The 13486-nt window shown below is 36.7% G+C and overlaps 1 protein-coding gene across 4 annotated transcripts in view; it reads right to left on the reverse strand.

Annotated features, from left to right (window-relative positions):
- The window catches only part of DAAM2 (dishevelled associated activator of morphogenesis 2), a 177206-nt gene that overhangs the window by 41981 nt on the left and 121739 nt on the right, over window positions 1-13486 (reverse strand). For all 4 annotated transcript variants that reach the window (XM_065755211.1, XM_065755203.1, XM_065755220.1 and 1 more), the window contains exons 6-11: window positions 10923-11256; window positions 5972-6082; window positions 4943-5046; window positions 4242-4308; window positions 3045-3162; window positions 1368-1506 (exon numbers count right to left, since the gene is read on the reverse strand). In XM_065755211.1, the coding sequence (XP_065611283.1) occupies window positions 1368-1506; window positions 3045-3162; window positions 4242-4308; window positions 4943-5046; window positions 5972-6082; window positions 10923-11256 (873 nt within the window). The remainder of the gene's footprint in view (window positions 1-1367; window positions 1507-3044; window positions 3163-4241; window positions 4309-4942; window positions 5047-5971; window positions 6083-10922; window positions 11257-13486) is intronic.

Consider the following 13486-nt stretch of genomic DNA (forward strand, 5'->3'; position numbering starts at 1 on the left):
CAAAAGACAACCTGGTAAATTTACGCATGTTTAATCAGGATCATTCTAGTGGTCAGTTTAGTTCCAGATCCTGATCCTTACTGTAGACAACAGTTGATATTATTAAGGTGTCTTGTAGCTCAGAGTCACAAAATGAATAAAGGAATCCCTGGGGAAGAAATACTGGCATTTTTCTATCTTCAGGTAATGCCCTAAAAGTGCCAAGTGTATTTACTTGGAAAGGCAGAAGTCACGCCTAAATTCTTTGCAGCTGCTGTGGGATACAAATTATCCTACACTTAATACAAGACTGCATCATGATTTTTTCCTACTTTTCATAGTTCTATATGTTTTGTTTCTTAAGAGGATAGAGAACGCTTATCTGTCGGGTAATATATCTGTAACAAGGCAGTGTTCATATCTCATAATGGCACAGCTATTTCCTACTACTGACAGAAAATATGTAGGGCATGCTGGGGGTTGATTAGATATGCAAAATGAGTAGTAGCTATGAAAGCAGAAATGGAAGATCAGGCACAAGGTCTACAAAGGAGTCTGATATCCAGACAGACAGAAAGAGACCAACATCAGTGTATTTTTCCATGATGAGAAATCAGTTTTAATTTTGACTCATGACTGTAAGAGGAGGGACTGGGAGATTTTTAGTACAGGAGAACGTGGTTTCATATGAGGTTTGTGTTCTATAAGAATGCTCTTTCTAGTGGATATTTCAGAAGGGTAATGGGCCATGAATTACCTGCAGAAGCAGATGGATGGAATGGAGACTCCAAAAGTTTGGCTTAAAAAGGACTGAGAACAGGGAAGTTGAGATGAGAGCCAGCTAATGTAGCTAGACTTCTCAAATGATGCATCCTATGGGAAAAAATAATGGTAGAACCCTTGGCCAAGTCTGTGGGTGAGCACATGCAGATATTTTATTGAGGAAAAAGGCTTTATGTGCTACATGGGTGCTACTTTCAACTATTTCAATTTTTCTAAACTAAGTGTTCATTAACGAGGAATGAGATTCAAGTAGAGATGACAACATTTTTTGGGAATATCAATGAAAGCTTTCACCACCATCTTGAAAGAAAAAAGAAAAATAAGAAAGTTTTACTATACAATCATGGGTATTTTTTTCTCCTCTTCCAGCTATTTTAATATTTAGTAGAAATTAGAAGCCATATGCAAAAACTTTGCTAGAAAATGCCATCTGGTGAAGATATCATTGGAAGAGAACTAGTGGTAAGACTAACAAAAAAACAGGCCAACAAAAAGCTGTAAATTAGCATAGGAAACTCATCAGATATTTTATTTTCTAATTAGCTGCATGCTATACATATAGCTACAACTTTATAACAGAAACAAACAACATAAATGGAGCTTACATTTTAATTATATTTTTGACATTGAAGTTTTCCAGTGGAGCTATATCTGGATCATCTCCTCGTTCATCTTGAAGAACAATTTGTTGGAGTATTCTGTCCAACAGCTGCCACTGCTGAAAATTTCCTCCATTCCTCTTATCTGTATGAAAAATGAGCAACACGTGAGAATTTCTTTGTCCATGCCAAAGCGTACAAGTTTACTGACAGACTGGTATTTCTTCCTTTCTGGTTACTATGTTAATTCCACAGGTAGTAAATTGCATAACATAGCACCTAACACTGAATTACTGCTAACAGATTAGTTGCAAACACTTAGCATACTCGACAAAATCATAACAGGCATTTGAAACACTATGCCTGACTTGTACCTTCTCATTATGTGATCCTCTTGACAGACAGCTCCATCTTGTGCTTAAGATGCCTACAGAAGTGATTCCATCACTTCTTCAGTATTTTATGTAGCTTGATGGTATTTATTTTATTTTATTTTGCACCTAGGTAACACTACGATCAAGCACTATAAAAAAAAACAACAGATGTTCTTTCTGTGTACTTTATCTGAAAGTCAGTCAAACTCAGTTGACATGAAAAGTTCATATACACGTGACCACAATTTGTGGAGAGAAAGAAAGAAACTGAACAAAAGGAATGAATTGATCCTGTGCATGTCAACTTCAGTTGCCATCCATATTGCCAGAGCAATATGAAGTTCACCTTAGTTCCTTAGATAGGTTACTAAACCAAAACCTTTTTATTATTTAAAATTGTTCCAGTGTAATCCTGTTCTACCCTAGAAGGATTTAACTCTTCTGCCACTAAGCATTTCAATGTCAATACCCAAAGCTCAAGTACTGTCTTAAACCGTAGTAGTAAGGAGACCACTGACAAACAATGGCTAGAATTTGTGCAAGGCAGTACTTTAATAAAAAAATATACCACAATACCTCCTGAAAAAGCATACCACAGTAACTCCCCTTCATGCTGACTTCTCAGTTTGACTGCTCAAGTATGGCTGGAAGTAACCAAAACAAATCCCTGACACATAACAGGAATAAGGCAGGTAATTCTTCGGTGATCTTGCTGTATTTTTTGCTCAGCTCTTACACCCTTCAAACATGACTGAACTATTTTATTACAGTTAACAAGTAGATTCCTATCACCTCTCTTGAAAACAAAAACCAATGTTATTTTTTATTTTGAGCTCAGGAGCCCTCCACTGACATTTTACCATAAGAGAGCAGCCTGAAGACTTACTGTGGAATTTCCCAGTGACAGAACAGCTTTCTGTACTGTACTGTTTCACCAGAAAAATTCCTCTCTGCATTTTGTTAACATTCAAAATGGTATCTATTTCTGGGAATTCTCTGATCTAAAGCACAACGGCCCTTTTTAAAAGTTTCTAATTTAAAGTCATTATGAGCTCTGTCAGTGACAAACTGGAATGTCTCCAGCTACTTAATTTTATTTGCAAGTGCAGAGAGGTCAAGCCTCTGCTATAAGTATTACAACAAAATTTGCTGAATGGAATCAGTGCAATATACCAAGCCCCTTAACCACTGCCAAGTTCTGAACGAAGGACAAAAGCAGTGTGTGTCCTGGTATCTGTAATCCTGTACTCATGCCAAAATTTCACCCATTTCTTCAACGCTCCCTTCTCTGGGAAACTGAGGTACTCACATGGCATCTGCAAGCAGTGCTGAAGGATGGATAACAAATAGGGATAGGCATCTGTGTGCTTCAATCTTTTCTTGATCAGTTCAAACATTTGAGAGGCACTTTTTGTATCAATGTGGATCTAGATTGAGGAAAGGTAGTGAAACAACAAGTCAAATTAAAAACATGCGCAATAAAAGCTTAACTAGCTGTGAAAGGCCAAAAACCTACAAGCAAGACACAGGCAAGTTTCCAGCAACTGGACCTCTGCAGAATCTCTTGCAATATGCAGATACAGGCCCAGTGTAAAGCTTGCACAAAGGACTTTGAGCTTGATGCTGATCTACTCCAGAACAGAAAAGGATCTCCAAAGCAAAAGGGTTAGAAAGCTGGGAGGTCTGCAGAATGACCAAAAGCTGTCCTGTAGTAAGCAAAAACAACAAAAAAAGATGTCCCAACCAAAGAAGCATCCAGAATCAGGTTGGATAGGGCACTGATCTTGAGAAAGATGCTGCTGCACATTTTTGGTTGATGGATTACGTTAAAAGCCATATGATTTTGAAACCGTTTATAACACTATGAAAACATTTGGGTCCAAGGAAGGAGTTGCGGAGATACACAGTGGACAATTAGCATGGAAATTTACTTTCTCTGTATCAGCATTTGGTAGGAGAAAAAAAAACCAATAATGTAGGAAACAACAACTACTCTGGACCCTGCAGCTAATTACTGTTGCTAACAGTTGTAAAAACTTCCCTCGTTTTATGTTCATATTCAAATTCCATCCATTCTAAAATACTGACCCTATCCAAAACCTCTGGCGTGACAGTCTTTAGGAGAGTTTCCTATGGTATACTGGAAAAATTATAAGAAATCCATAGTCTTGTAAAGGAGACACCTGAAACTAGAATCATCTGGATCATCAGGATGCAAACATGAGAACAGCATTGATAACATCCGCTGCTCCTGAACATTCAGCCAAACAGAAAAGAAATCTTTGTCAGAGGCACTTCACAGAAGCCCTGTCTGTGATCATTGTTTTTGTTTCATCAGAGACCCCATATATTTCTAAATGAAAAACAGTGAGAAAAAAAGAGTACTAGCCAGTCTCAGCATCAAAGCCACTCATTGCTTATAGGAAACAAAAAATGGAAGTTGCATCAAGGATCCAAAGAGGACGTTCAACTTTGGCAAGTTCAAGTACTCCACAGAAAATCTTACCAGGTCAAACCGCTTTGCAAGTTCCAGGTCATCTTCATTTCTGACCATTTCAAAGAAGTCTAAGTGCCTAAGAGAAAACAGAAAAACAGAAACTACCTATGCTCATGGCATAACTCAAACTTCAACAAAACGTGTCACTACAGAGGATGCAACACTTGGAAACTGGCATGTTTTCTTACATGAAGTATTGGAATGTATATTCAAGACAACTGACATGGGTCAATAATTAATAGGCCAAAATGAATGACCAAAGGAGCTAAAAATGCTCTTTAATTCTTGTTCTAAGTCACTATGTTGGGAAAAGTGGAGTTGCAGTGGAAAAACATTGATTATCCACAAAACTTCCAACCAAGTAATTTGAAGGTGCCCTTCAGTGTTATATTTCATGAAGCAACATAGCCATATGAAGTTGCTATCAACTCTCCTCTTTTGCCTTTTTCATTTTTTTCTGATTGTCATCCTCAGCTTAGAAGAAAAACAATTCATGAACTCCTTGCCAAAGTCACTGCCAATTTAGTATGTGCATTTTCTACTTCATCCGCTGAATTTAATTTTAAAGACAATTACTCTTTTTGTTTTATAAAGGAAGTTAGTCTTACAGTGAGACAGAAACAGCTTGACGCTTGAATTTGAAACTCAAATAAGAACTTCTAAGAACTCTTTTTGCTGATCAATGACTGTTCTCAGAAAACATATCTTACCTGTCAAGTGTTGCATTCTCGTGTTCTCTTAGTTTGTCAATAACAGGCTGAATTCCCAGCATTAGAAACTCATATCGTAGGTGTAATCGGAACTCCAAATTGTCCTTATGAAGAGATGAAAAAGAATGTACTAAGTTCCAGAAGTGTTTAATCACATTTAAAAAGATTCACTTATATCTTCAATTCTTCCCTTTTTAATATCCTCTATCCTGGTGCCAAATTCCCAGGATGATTACAGGATTCCAGTATATCAAGGAAAAAATGAATCTTTGCCCCTGTTTCTCTTAAGGATACTGTTGTCCTTTATCAACAATGAGTTCTGCAAGCCTAGTAAGAAGAATAGCACGTTCCATGCTTCAAAAAGAACAAACGTTATGGGTACTTAACATGCTATTCAATTAGAAACCTTTCTCCTGCATACAGATGAATAGAACTGCAGTTCTTTCTCATAGTTTTTACATATATTTGTCATAAAATCACCAAAAACTCGGGTAAACTTGACAATTTCATAGCAGGACTTTAAAGGGTTGTTGCAGATAGAGCACTCTGCCAGACAGAGCTCTTACAAATTTTTTGTCTACTGTGGTTTTACCAGAAAGAAAAAAAAAGCTAATATTCTAGTGACGCTTTGGCTTCAATGAAACAAAATCAGCTTAAACTATCCTCCATATTCAAGAGAAAGCATTCATCGTGAATGAAAACCAACAAACTAACTTTACTGTCAGGTAAACCAAGATGTTTTCTGAAAGGCTGATATCAAGGAGGTGAATGCTTTGCAGTTCTTACAAAAGCAAAAATGCCACAATCATTTCAATGCAAGTAGTCAGCTATCTTTGAAGAATTAGAAGAGGCTGGGAATTAAATAATATGGAAGACAAGTGTAATTATGAACTTGACAATTCAACATTATTTTCCACAAAGCACGACCATTCAATCACACAACATTTGTGACTTAATCTACTCGCCATTTCCAGAGTAAATTAATTCAAGCATGACATTTGAGATGGAATCTCTAGGGCAGTGACTTACCTCACCAGCACCAGCATTCAAAACAGCATTGATAAAGGACATGATGGCTGTTTTGAGATTTACTTCATCTCGATATCGCCCCATGCTCCGGTCTAGCTCATTCAACAATGTCTAAAACAGATCAACAGACTAGGTTAGGGAACGTAGCCTAATTTCTTAAGACTATTTTGCCTACTGCTTAAGGTTCTGCAAACAGACATCTTCTGATTTATTATATATTTCCTTAAAGATATAACTTGGTTCAGGGAAGGTTGTAAGCAGTCTTGGCCAGCCGTGTCACAATAACAAAGAATAGAGATGGAAATAAAATGCCCACAAGATCCTAATTAAAAACAAAGGTTGTTTGTTTTGTTGTTTTTTTTTAAACCCAGCAATTTGAGAAAAAGCAGATGCCTTTACAGTTCCTGCCAACATGATCTAAGAAAACAGCACACTTGTGTCCTCCCTCATAAGTTAACTTCATATGGAAGTTTATACCTGGAGGATAACATCAACAGATTCATAAACCCTTTTTACTTACAGCACTCAAGTAACTTTCACTATTTTCTACGATTTCAGCAGAATAGATTGCACTTGTGTAGGCACTGGGAGAAAATTCTAAAGAATAGCTGTCTTTTATTTCTTTATAGGAAGATGTGAATTTATTCCTCTATTGGAAGATTTCTTGGAACATTTCTCCTTGTTCCTTCACTTGCAACCATTTTACATCAAGTAGACAATTACTGGCTTCTTTGTAACTTTCTTTTAAAGATTTGCAAATAACAGGAATATCCTCAGATCCAAACTTATTACAGCTTAAAGGTGAGTTACAGAACTCAAGTGGAAGTGTAGCTAAACTCCAGTTTTCCTTGTTATATCTCCCTATTAATGAAATAGTAGGGGAATTTAGCACTCAGTGTATCTCATACAGAAATGCTGTAGGCCTAATCTCTGCATACATGTATATACACCATCAGAATCTCATTAACACCACAAGACAGAAAGAGAGGAGGGAGAAAAAAATAGACAAATTACGTTGTTAACATCTATCGTATGCAGCCTATTCCAGATTAACTCCAATTGAATATTTACTGAAGAGGTTATATGTAAGATTTGATAAGCCATGAAAGCAACTCTACTTTTAGATTTGTGCTGATATCTGCAAATGCTCCTCAGAATCATCCCTGATCAGTTCATTATTCTAAGGATAATTTTTCTTCTGGAAGAGTAATAAATTCCACTTGAGTTCTGTCAGTTTATTTGTATGGATCTCATTCCAGCATTATTAATAAAAAAACACACTCATGTTTGTTCTGGTGATGTACTAGAAAAATTGAATACTTTTCCCAAGAAGTTTTGGCCATAAAAAGAGAGAGAAGATAAAAATAGCTTTAGAGTTCAGCTCAGCAGATCTATCTGAACGGCATTTTGAAGCTATGCTGCTGAGTAAAGAAGTTCATTTTCCTTTAGTTAGTCTTCAGTTCCTGACTACTGAAAGTGTTCATTCATAGCAAAATCTTTCCCATGCTAGTCATCAGTTTCATAGGTCTATCTTGTTTCCTGTAGAGAACAGACATCATCATGGAAATATGTTTTCAGAAGCATGGGGAATATCTTCCTGGACATCCCTCAGGGAAAGAATACCTTTGTGACTTCACATGAAACCTTTGCTCGTTTTTCCATAAAATAAATCTTTTGATCTATCGTACACTACTGACAGCTGTTCATATATTTGAGCATAGAATGTTTAATTTCTCTACCAAACGCACTGGATTTCATAAATTCATTTTTCCTGCAACCTCTAAATTGCTGGCACTTGTGAATGTCCCTATTTCTGGCATTTGAACTTCCGCCACATCCATGATTTTCTAGTAGTCATATTAAGGCCAAATACATAGGTTGCTCCTAAAGTAATGCCTTCTATTTATTTCCATGAAAACTACAACAGAAACAGTAAGCACAATAACACTATTTGATAGAGCAAATTCTCAACTCTACCTCTAACATTATTTTTCAACCCAGTCACCATAGTGACTACAGCTTGCAATATGCACCACTGTTGTTCAGGTCTAGAAGGAAACACTGTAAGGTCAGGCAATTTCTAAAGATCAGATTCTACGCCCACACCATGGCTGAATTCCAGTATTTCTAACCCTTTGCAAATGGTTGAGGTTCAAGTCTTCACTTGCGAATGTTTCCTGTGAAAAAGATTTCACCACACCTCTTGGCAACCAGTTCTGTAGACTAATTGATCTTATGGTTGCAAAGGTTTTTCCTACTATTTAAGCAAAACTTTCCTCACTTAATCCCATTATTCCTCATCACTGACATCCAGTAAGGTTTCATTCAATCTGCAGTAAACCTCAAAAAGCTTTGGATGAGCCCTGAGGGGCAGAAGCAAATTAAATAGGGATACAGGGTTTTAATTTGTTCCTTTTTAGCTCCTTTACTACAATTCTGAATCAATCAGATTTCTCTCTGCAGATCATGCTCTGTACTAACATTGCTTAATACAAACCAGGCCATGAGACTGTGAAAGAAATGTTCCTAATCTCCACTTTTTCAACTGACAATATCAAGCTTTATTCTCTTCACCTTACACTTTACACTTTCTAGCAGCATAATGGAGGTAAACAGAATATTCTATCCAAAGTAACACAATTAATATTTTCTCCAGCAAATAAAGTCAGCTCCTTCCAGCATGCATCAAACACCTAAATTAACTCTAGCTGAAAGAGTATTCAGTTTGCAATCTGGGTTGGAGAGGTAAAAGCACATCCTGAAATATCTTTCTGGGTCATTACAGCACTATAATCTTGCAACATTGATTTGACTGAAAACCTGGCATGTTAGAAAGCACATGTTACACAACATCATAATGCCATGTATTCAGAAGATCAATGAGGGAAAGCAGAAAAGCAGAAATTTTGAAAGACAAATGATTAGGGAACAGAAAGATTGTGGTGCTTTCACAGTGAAAATCAGTCAGTTTGGACTAGATAATCTTTCAAAGTCCCCCCCTACTGACCTGTTTTACTTTACATGGGGTAATGCAGACATTAAGAAAGCAAGAAGATTCATCCTTTATTCTCAGTTTCCATTGCATTTTAGAGATCTTCACCTTCACAAGAAAGCACCCAAGAAACTAAAGATGCAGCAACACTTTCATGTTCATGCAATGAGCCAGTGACAATTTTGAAGACATCAGATGGAAAAAAATAAGTGAGGACACTAAGACTGCATCTCACTAACTCTAACTTAACTCACAACTTTCTGCCTTGAGGATTTAATGTTTGGGTTTCCAAATTTTTATTTCATCTCTCTTCTTTAAGGAGCAGAGTAGGATTTGTAGGCAAATAAGCACATTCAAATGAAAATTGGATGAAACAAAGGCAGAACTTTTCCAAATTGCCCCAGGAAGGAGATTTATGGAATGTCTTTCTATTATTGTGGTATTTGAGTAAAGATAGAATACTTCTCTGACAAGGAAAGTTTTCAAAGTATATTTCAAAAGAGGAATTGTGAACTGCTTACTGGACACTAAAGTGAGTTACTTAAAGCAGAGGGGCAACATAAAAGGAGGGTAGAAAATTAAAGGCAGCAAAGAGATCAGCTCAGACAAGAATCTATTGCAAATATGAGAAAATAGGAATTGCCACAATATAAAGTAAATCACAAACAAATTATAAAAGTATTTTGCAAGTGCAAAGAGAAGCCTGATTGTGACGACCCTATGAACACACTGAACAGTGGAGACACAGGATGAAGTTGTAGCTCTCAAAGGCTTTCATTTGAGTGAAGACCAGTGTCTCAACAGAGAATTAAGATCTGGAGAAACTCCAGTATCTGTACAGTGACTTCTGTTGAAAGGTAAAGACTGAATTGAAAACTGTAGTCAGACATACAGACATCATGCTGGCAGTTTAGAAAGAAGCAGTAAGTACATCAGAGATTCCACTCAGAGCCAAATGTAAAACTTTGTTCAGGTAGAACTTCCATGATTATGAAGGGCTACCTATATTCTTCATTAACTTCAGTTAAAAAAGAAAAAAGAAAAAAAGAAGAAAAAAGAAAAAAAAGAAGAACCCTAACCCTCGCAAAAAAAAAAAGGACATCCTTTCCAAAACATTACAGCATTACAATTTTAGAACAGTAATCTTCAGCTGGTGTGGTCTAGTGAGATTTAATTAAATTGACAAGGATTACAGCTGCTTATATCATGCAGGAATTTTACTGTAATATGGATTTTAACTTTAGATACACAAGTATAAAACTGCAAGTTTCTTACTGAAATAGGAAGAGTTCTAGCAATAGAGAGCCAATGCAAGTGTAGTTAGAACTGCATCTGAAGTCTCAACCTTCCTTCTCTAATTGCTAGTTGCTTATTCTTATTATTATTCTTGGCTAGTTGTACCAGGTAGTAAAAATCATGCTTAGAACAGTGAACAATAGCAGCTTGACATTCAGCTATGCGTGCGTTATCTTATGGTACTATGTTTAATATATGTTTTGTTCATCATTTCACCACACCTGAGCAAGTGCAAATTGGAAATAAACACTGTTCCAACCCAAAACTGATAGAAGTTGTCCAAAAGGTCATATTTTAAATGGTTGCCAGTAAATAACAGTGAACTTCATTTCCTCACTCTTACAGAACAAGACCGGTAGGAAAACCATACACCCTTCAGCTTAATGATTAGAACTCCAGAAATTTCATCAGGTTAGAGTATGTACTACTTTACTACTTTAAGATAAAATACAAGAGATTTTAAATTAGTATTGATGACAAGCAATCAGGTGTTGGGAAAAAGAGAAAGTATGATGATAATCTATTTGTAGAGTTTCTCCTAAAGTAAAATGAGAAGCATTGCCTTTCTTCTACCTAGCTGTACTGCAACACACACACTACAAAAATCACTCCTTACAGAGATGCATCATATTGCCTGTTTCTGCCAAAGCATCATTCCCATACCTGGAATCTTGTTCTCTCTGCAGCATAGACTTGGTAGTGAAGCATGGCTTGCAAAACTTTCTTATGACCATCTGGGACCAAGCATACAGCCCCTAGGATCTCCAAAACAGCAATCTTGGTCTTGATGTTCTCAGTCCGTAAGCTCTGAGAGATGATGTTGATACTCTCTGGATGAGCTAGGACATGAGCCCGTCCTTGGGAGTTGTTCATCAGTGCCTTGATACACCCTATAACGGATGTGTGTATACGGCTTTCTGAGGTCTCATAGTCCATGCTTTTAAGGAAGTTCAGCAAACAGCTCAGACCATCCAGCTCAATGAATCTCATCACAAACCTGAAAAAAAAGGCAGGGAGAAGAACAAAACCAAACTAAAGGTAAATAAAATTTGTTTATTCAAAAGGTATTCAACTCTGTGATCCCAGCATCTGCAAAATATCATAGGATAATTCCAAAATATTTAAGAAAGAAAAAAAGAGGAAACAGATTGTATCACCCTTCTTCTGTCACTATCAACTGTAATGACTGAGGACTTAAGACTTAAAGCTCTGATCCAGTGATACATCTATAACATAAATATATGATACATATATAACATATTATACTCAAAAGGCACTTAAGAGCCTCTGAAGGCTCTTGCAGTGGCCTTGACTGCATTATTTTAGTTTGATGATGTATACTAAAGATGCAGTAGGACCACTGTCAATATGCTGTAGCAAAATGTACTGTAACAACACCATAAATTGAGGAAATACAGAATTATTCAACTACCAAATTACACATTGAAGTCTAAATCTATACTGAAACAGGTTTATTTTGACTACTGTGTTGTTTCTACCATATTCTACCATAAAAGTCACCCGTATTAAGTTTAAGATAATGGAAACTGAAGATATAAATAATACAGCAAAACTTTCACGAAGAAGCTTTAGGAATTAACCAAAGACAAAAAGCAAACAAAAAAAATAGTATTAGCCCATTCAGACAGCCTACTAAGGAAGTTACAGATATTGATGGAGTTATGCAAATCCGTTCAAACTGGTCACTATAGCAATGTTTCATTTAGAATTCCTGTGCTTTAGAGTGGGGATGCAAGGATGTGAAACAGGCTGCAAATCAATTCTCTATATTAGTTTGTTTACCTCTGCATCTCATAGAAGGCAATTAACGCAGATGCACTTTTTTAGAATGCCTGAGCACAGAATCACATTAATTAAATTTGAATTTTCAATACATCAATATGTACACAAACAAAAATAAGTCCACAACCAACCCATAGGTGTTAACTGTAATCCATGTAAGAAGTTAAGAATACTTCAAGTCTGTAGCTCAGAGCTTTTACCCAGCCACTCTTTCTGCCTACTGAATACTTCCTAACTTACTATCTTTCTCTTATCTACTCTTTAGATGCCCTTCCTAATATCCACCGTGTATGGAAGCACCATACTGAAGGACTCCCAGCATTTCAGTGATCTCAGTTAATGTCTCTGCAACAGCAATATGAAGCTGAGGCATACTTACTTATCTCCTGGATAAAATGAAATCTATACACATGGTGCATAGGTGGATACACCACACAAGAACTACCTGAAATTTATTCTCCTTATGTTGATGGATTTGTCAACTTTCAGCTCACTCAGGCCAGCAGAGCATGGCAAAGACAAGTGATTTCAGCAAAGGTTCAGTCTGAGGCTTGGGTTTTTTTCAAAACTGAATTTCAAAGTGAGTATCAGAGTAAGAACAAGAACACACAGGAGGACATGAACAGTAAACACAAAAGTTCACCTGAAATGTGAATGTCTGTACGATGACTGCACATTCTTTGGATGCATCCTCTTGCCTACCCTAACAAATCATAGGAGCAAAAGCCCCTCCGCCTCCAGGCTACATGGTGGGATCACATATCATGCACCCTGAGTTTACTAAGTCACTAAAACAGTTTGTTACTTAAGTGGTTATAGAAAGATCAACAGGTCAGTTTCTGTAATGCTGCTAGCATACAAAGGAAGACTGAAATAAGTGCATTCATGTCTAAAATAGATGCTAATTATATACTGGGAACTGTTCTTTGTTCTTTTCAGTTCCATGGATGAGAGAAGACTTAGGATGGATACCCTTCCAAAGACATAGAATCATAGAATCATTTGAGTTTGAAGGAACCTTTATAAGTCATCTAGTCCAATATCCAAAAAAGAAAACATCCTTAAGAAGCAGCTGAACAAATTATCCCTAAAGACTACATTCAGATGAAACGCCTGCTCTTACAACAAGACATGCAAGACATTACAACTTTCATGTATTTTGGCCTGCTGCTATGACTGTGAAAAAAAATGTGAAATGCACAAAAATCATATTGTCCCAATTAAATACAATCCCTTACTGAATTCACTGGCAGAGTAATTTTTCTATGACTTCTTGGATGAAGTCATTCCAAAGAAAAAAAGGTGCAGGGAAGTGGTGCATGTCATAGGCTTTGATTAATGACATAATTTAAAACAATGTTGGCATTTTCCCGTGTTCTTCCTAGCTCAGAGAGCAAACAGTGAGCTGCATTACTCAATAGGAA

Source organism: Cyrtonyx montezumae, unplaced genomic scaffold, assembly GCF_038088225.1.
Source record: "Cyrtonyx montezumae isolate F1298 unplaced genomic scaffold, pur_monq_1.0 scaffold_0, whole genome shotgun sequence".
Lineage (NCBI taxonomy): Eukaryota > Metazoa > Chordata > Aves > Galliformes > Odontophoridae > Cyrtonyx > Cyrtonyx montezumae.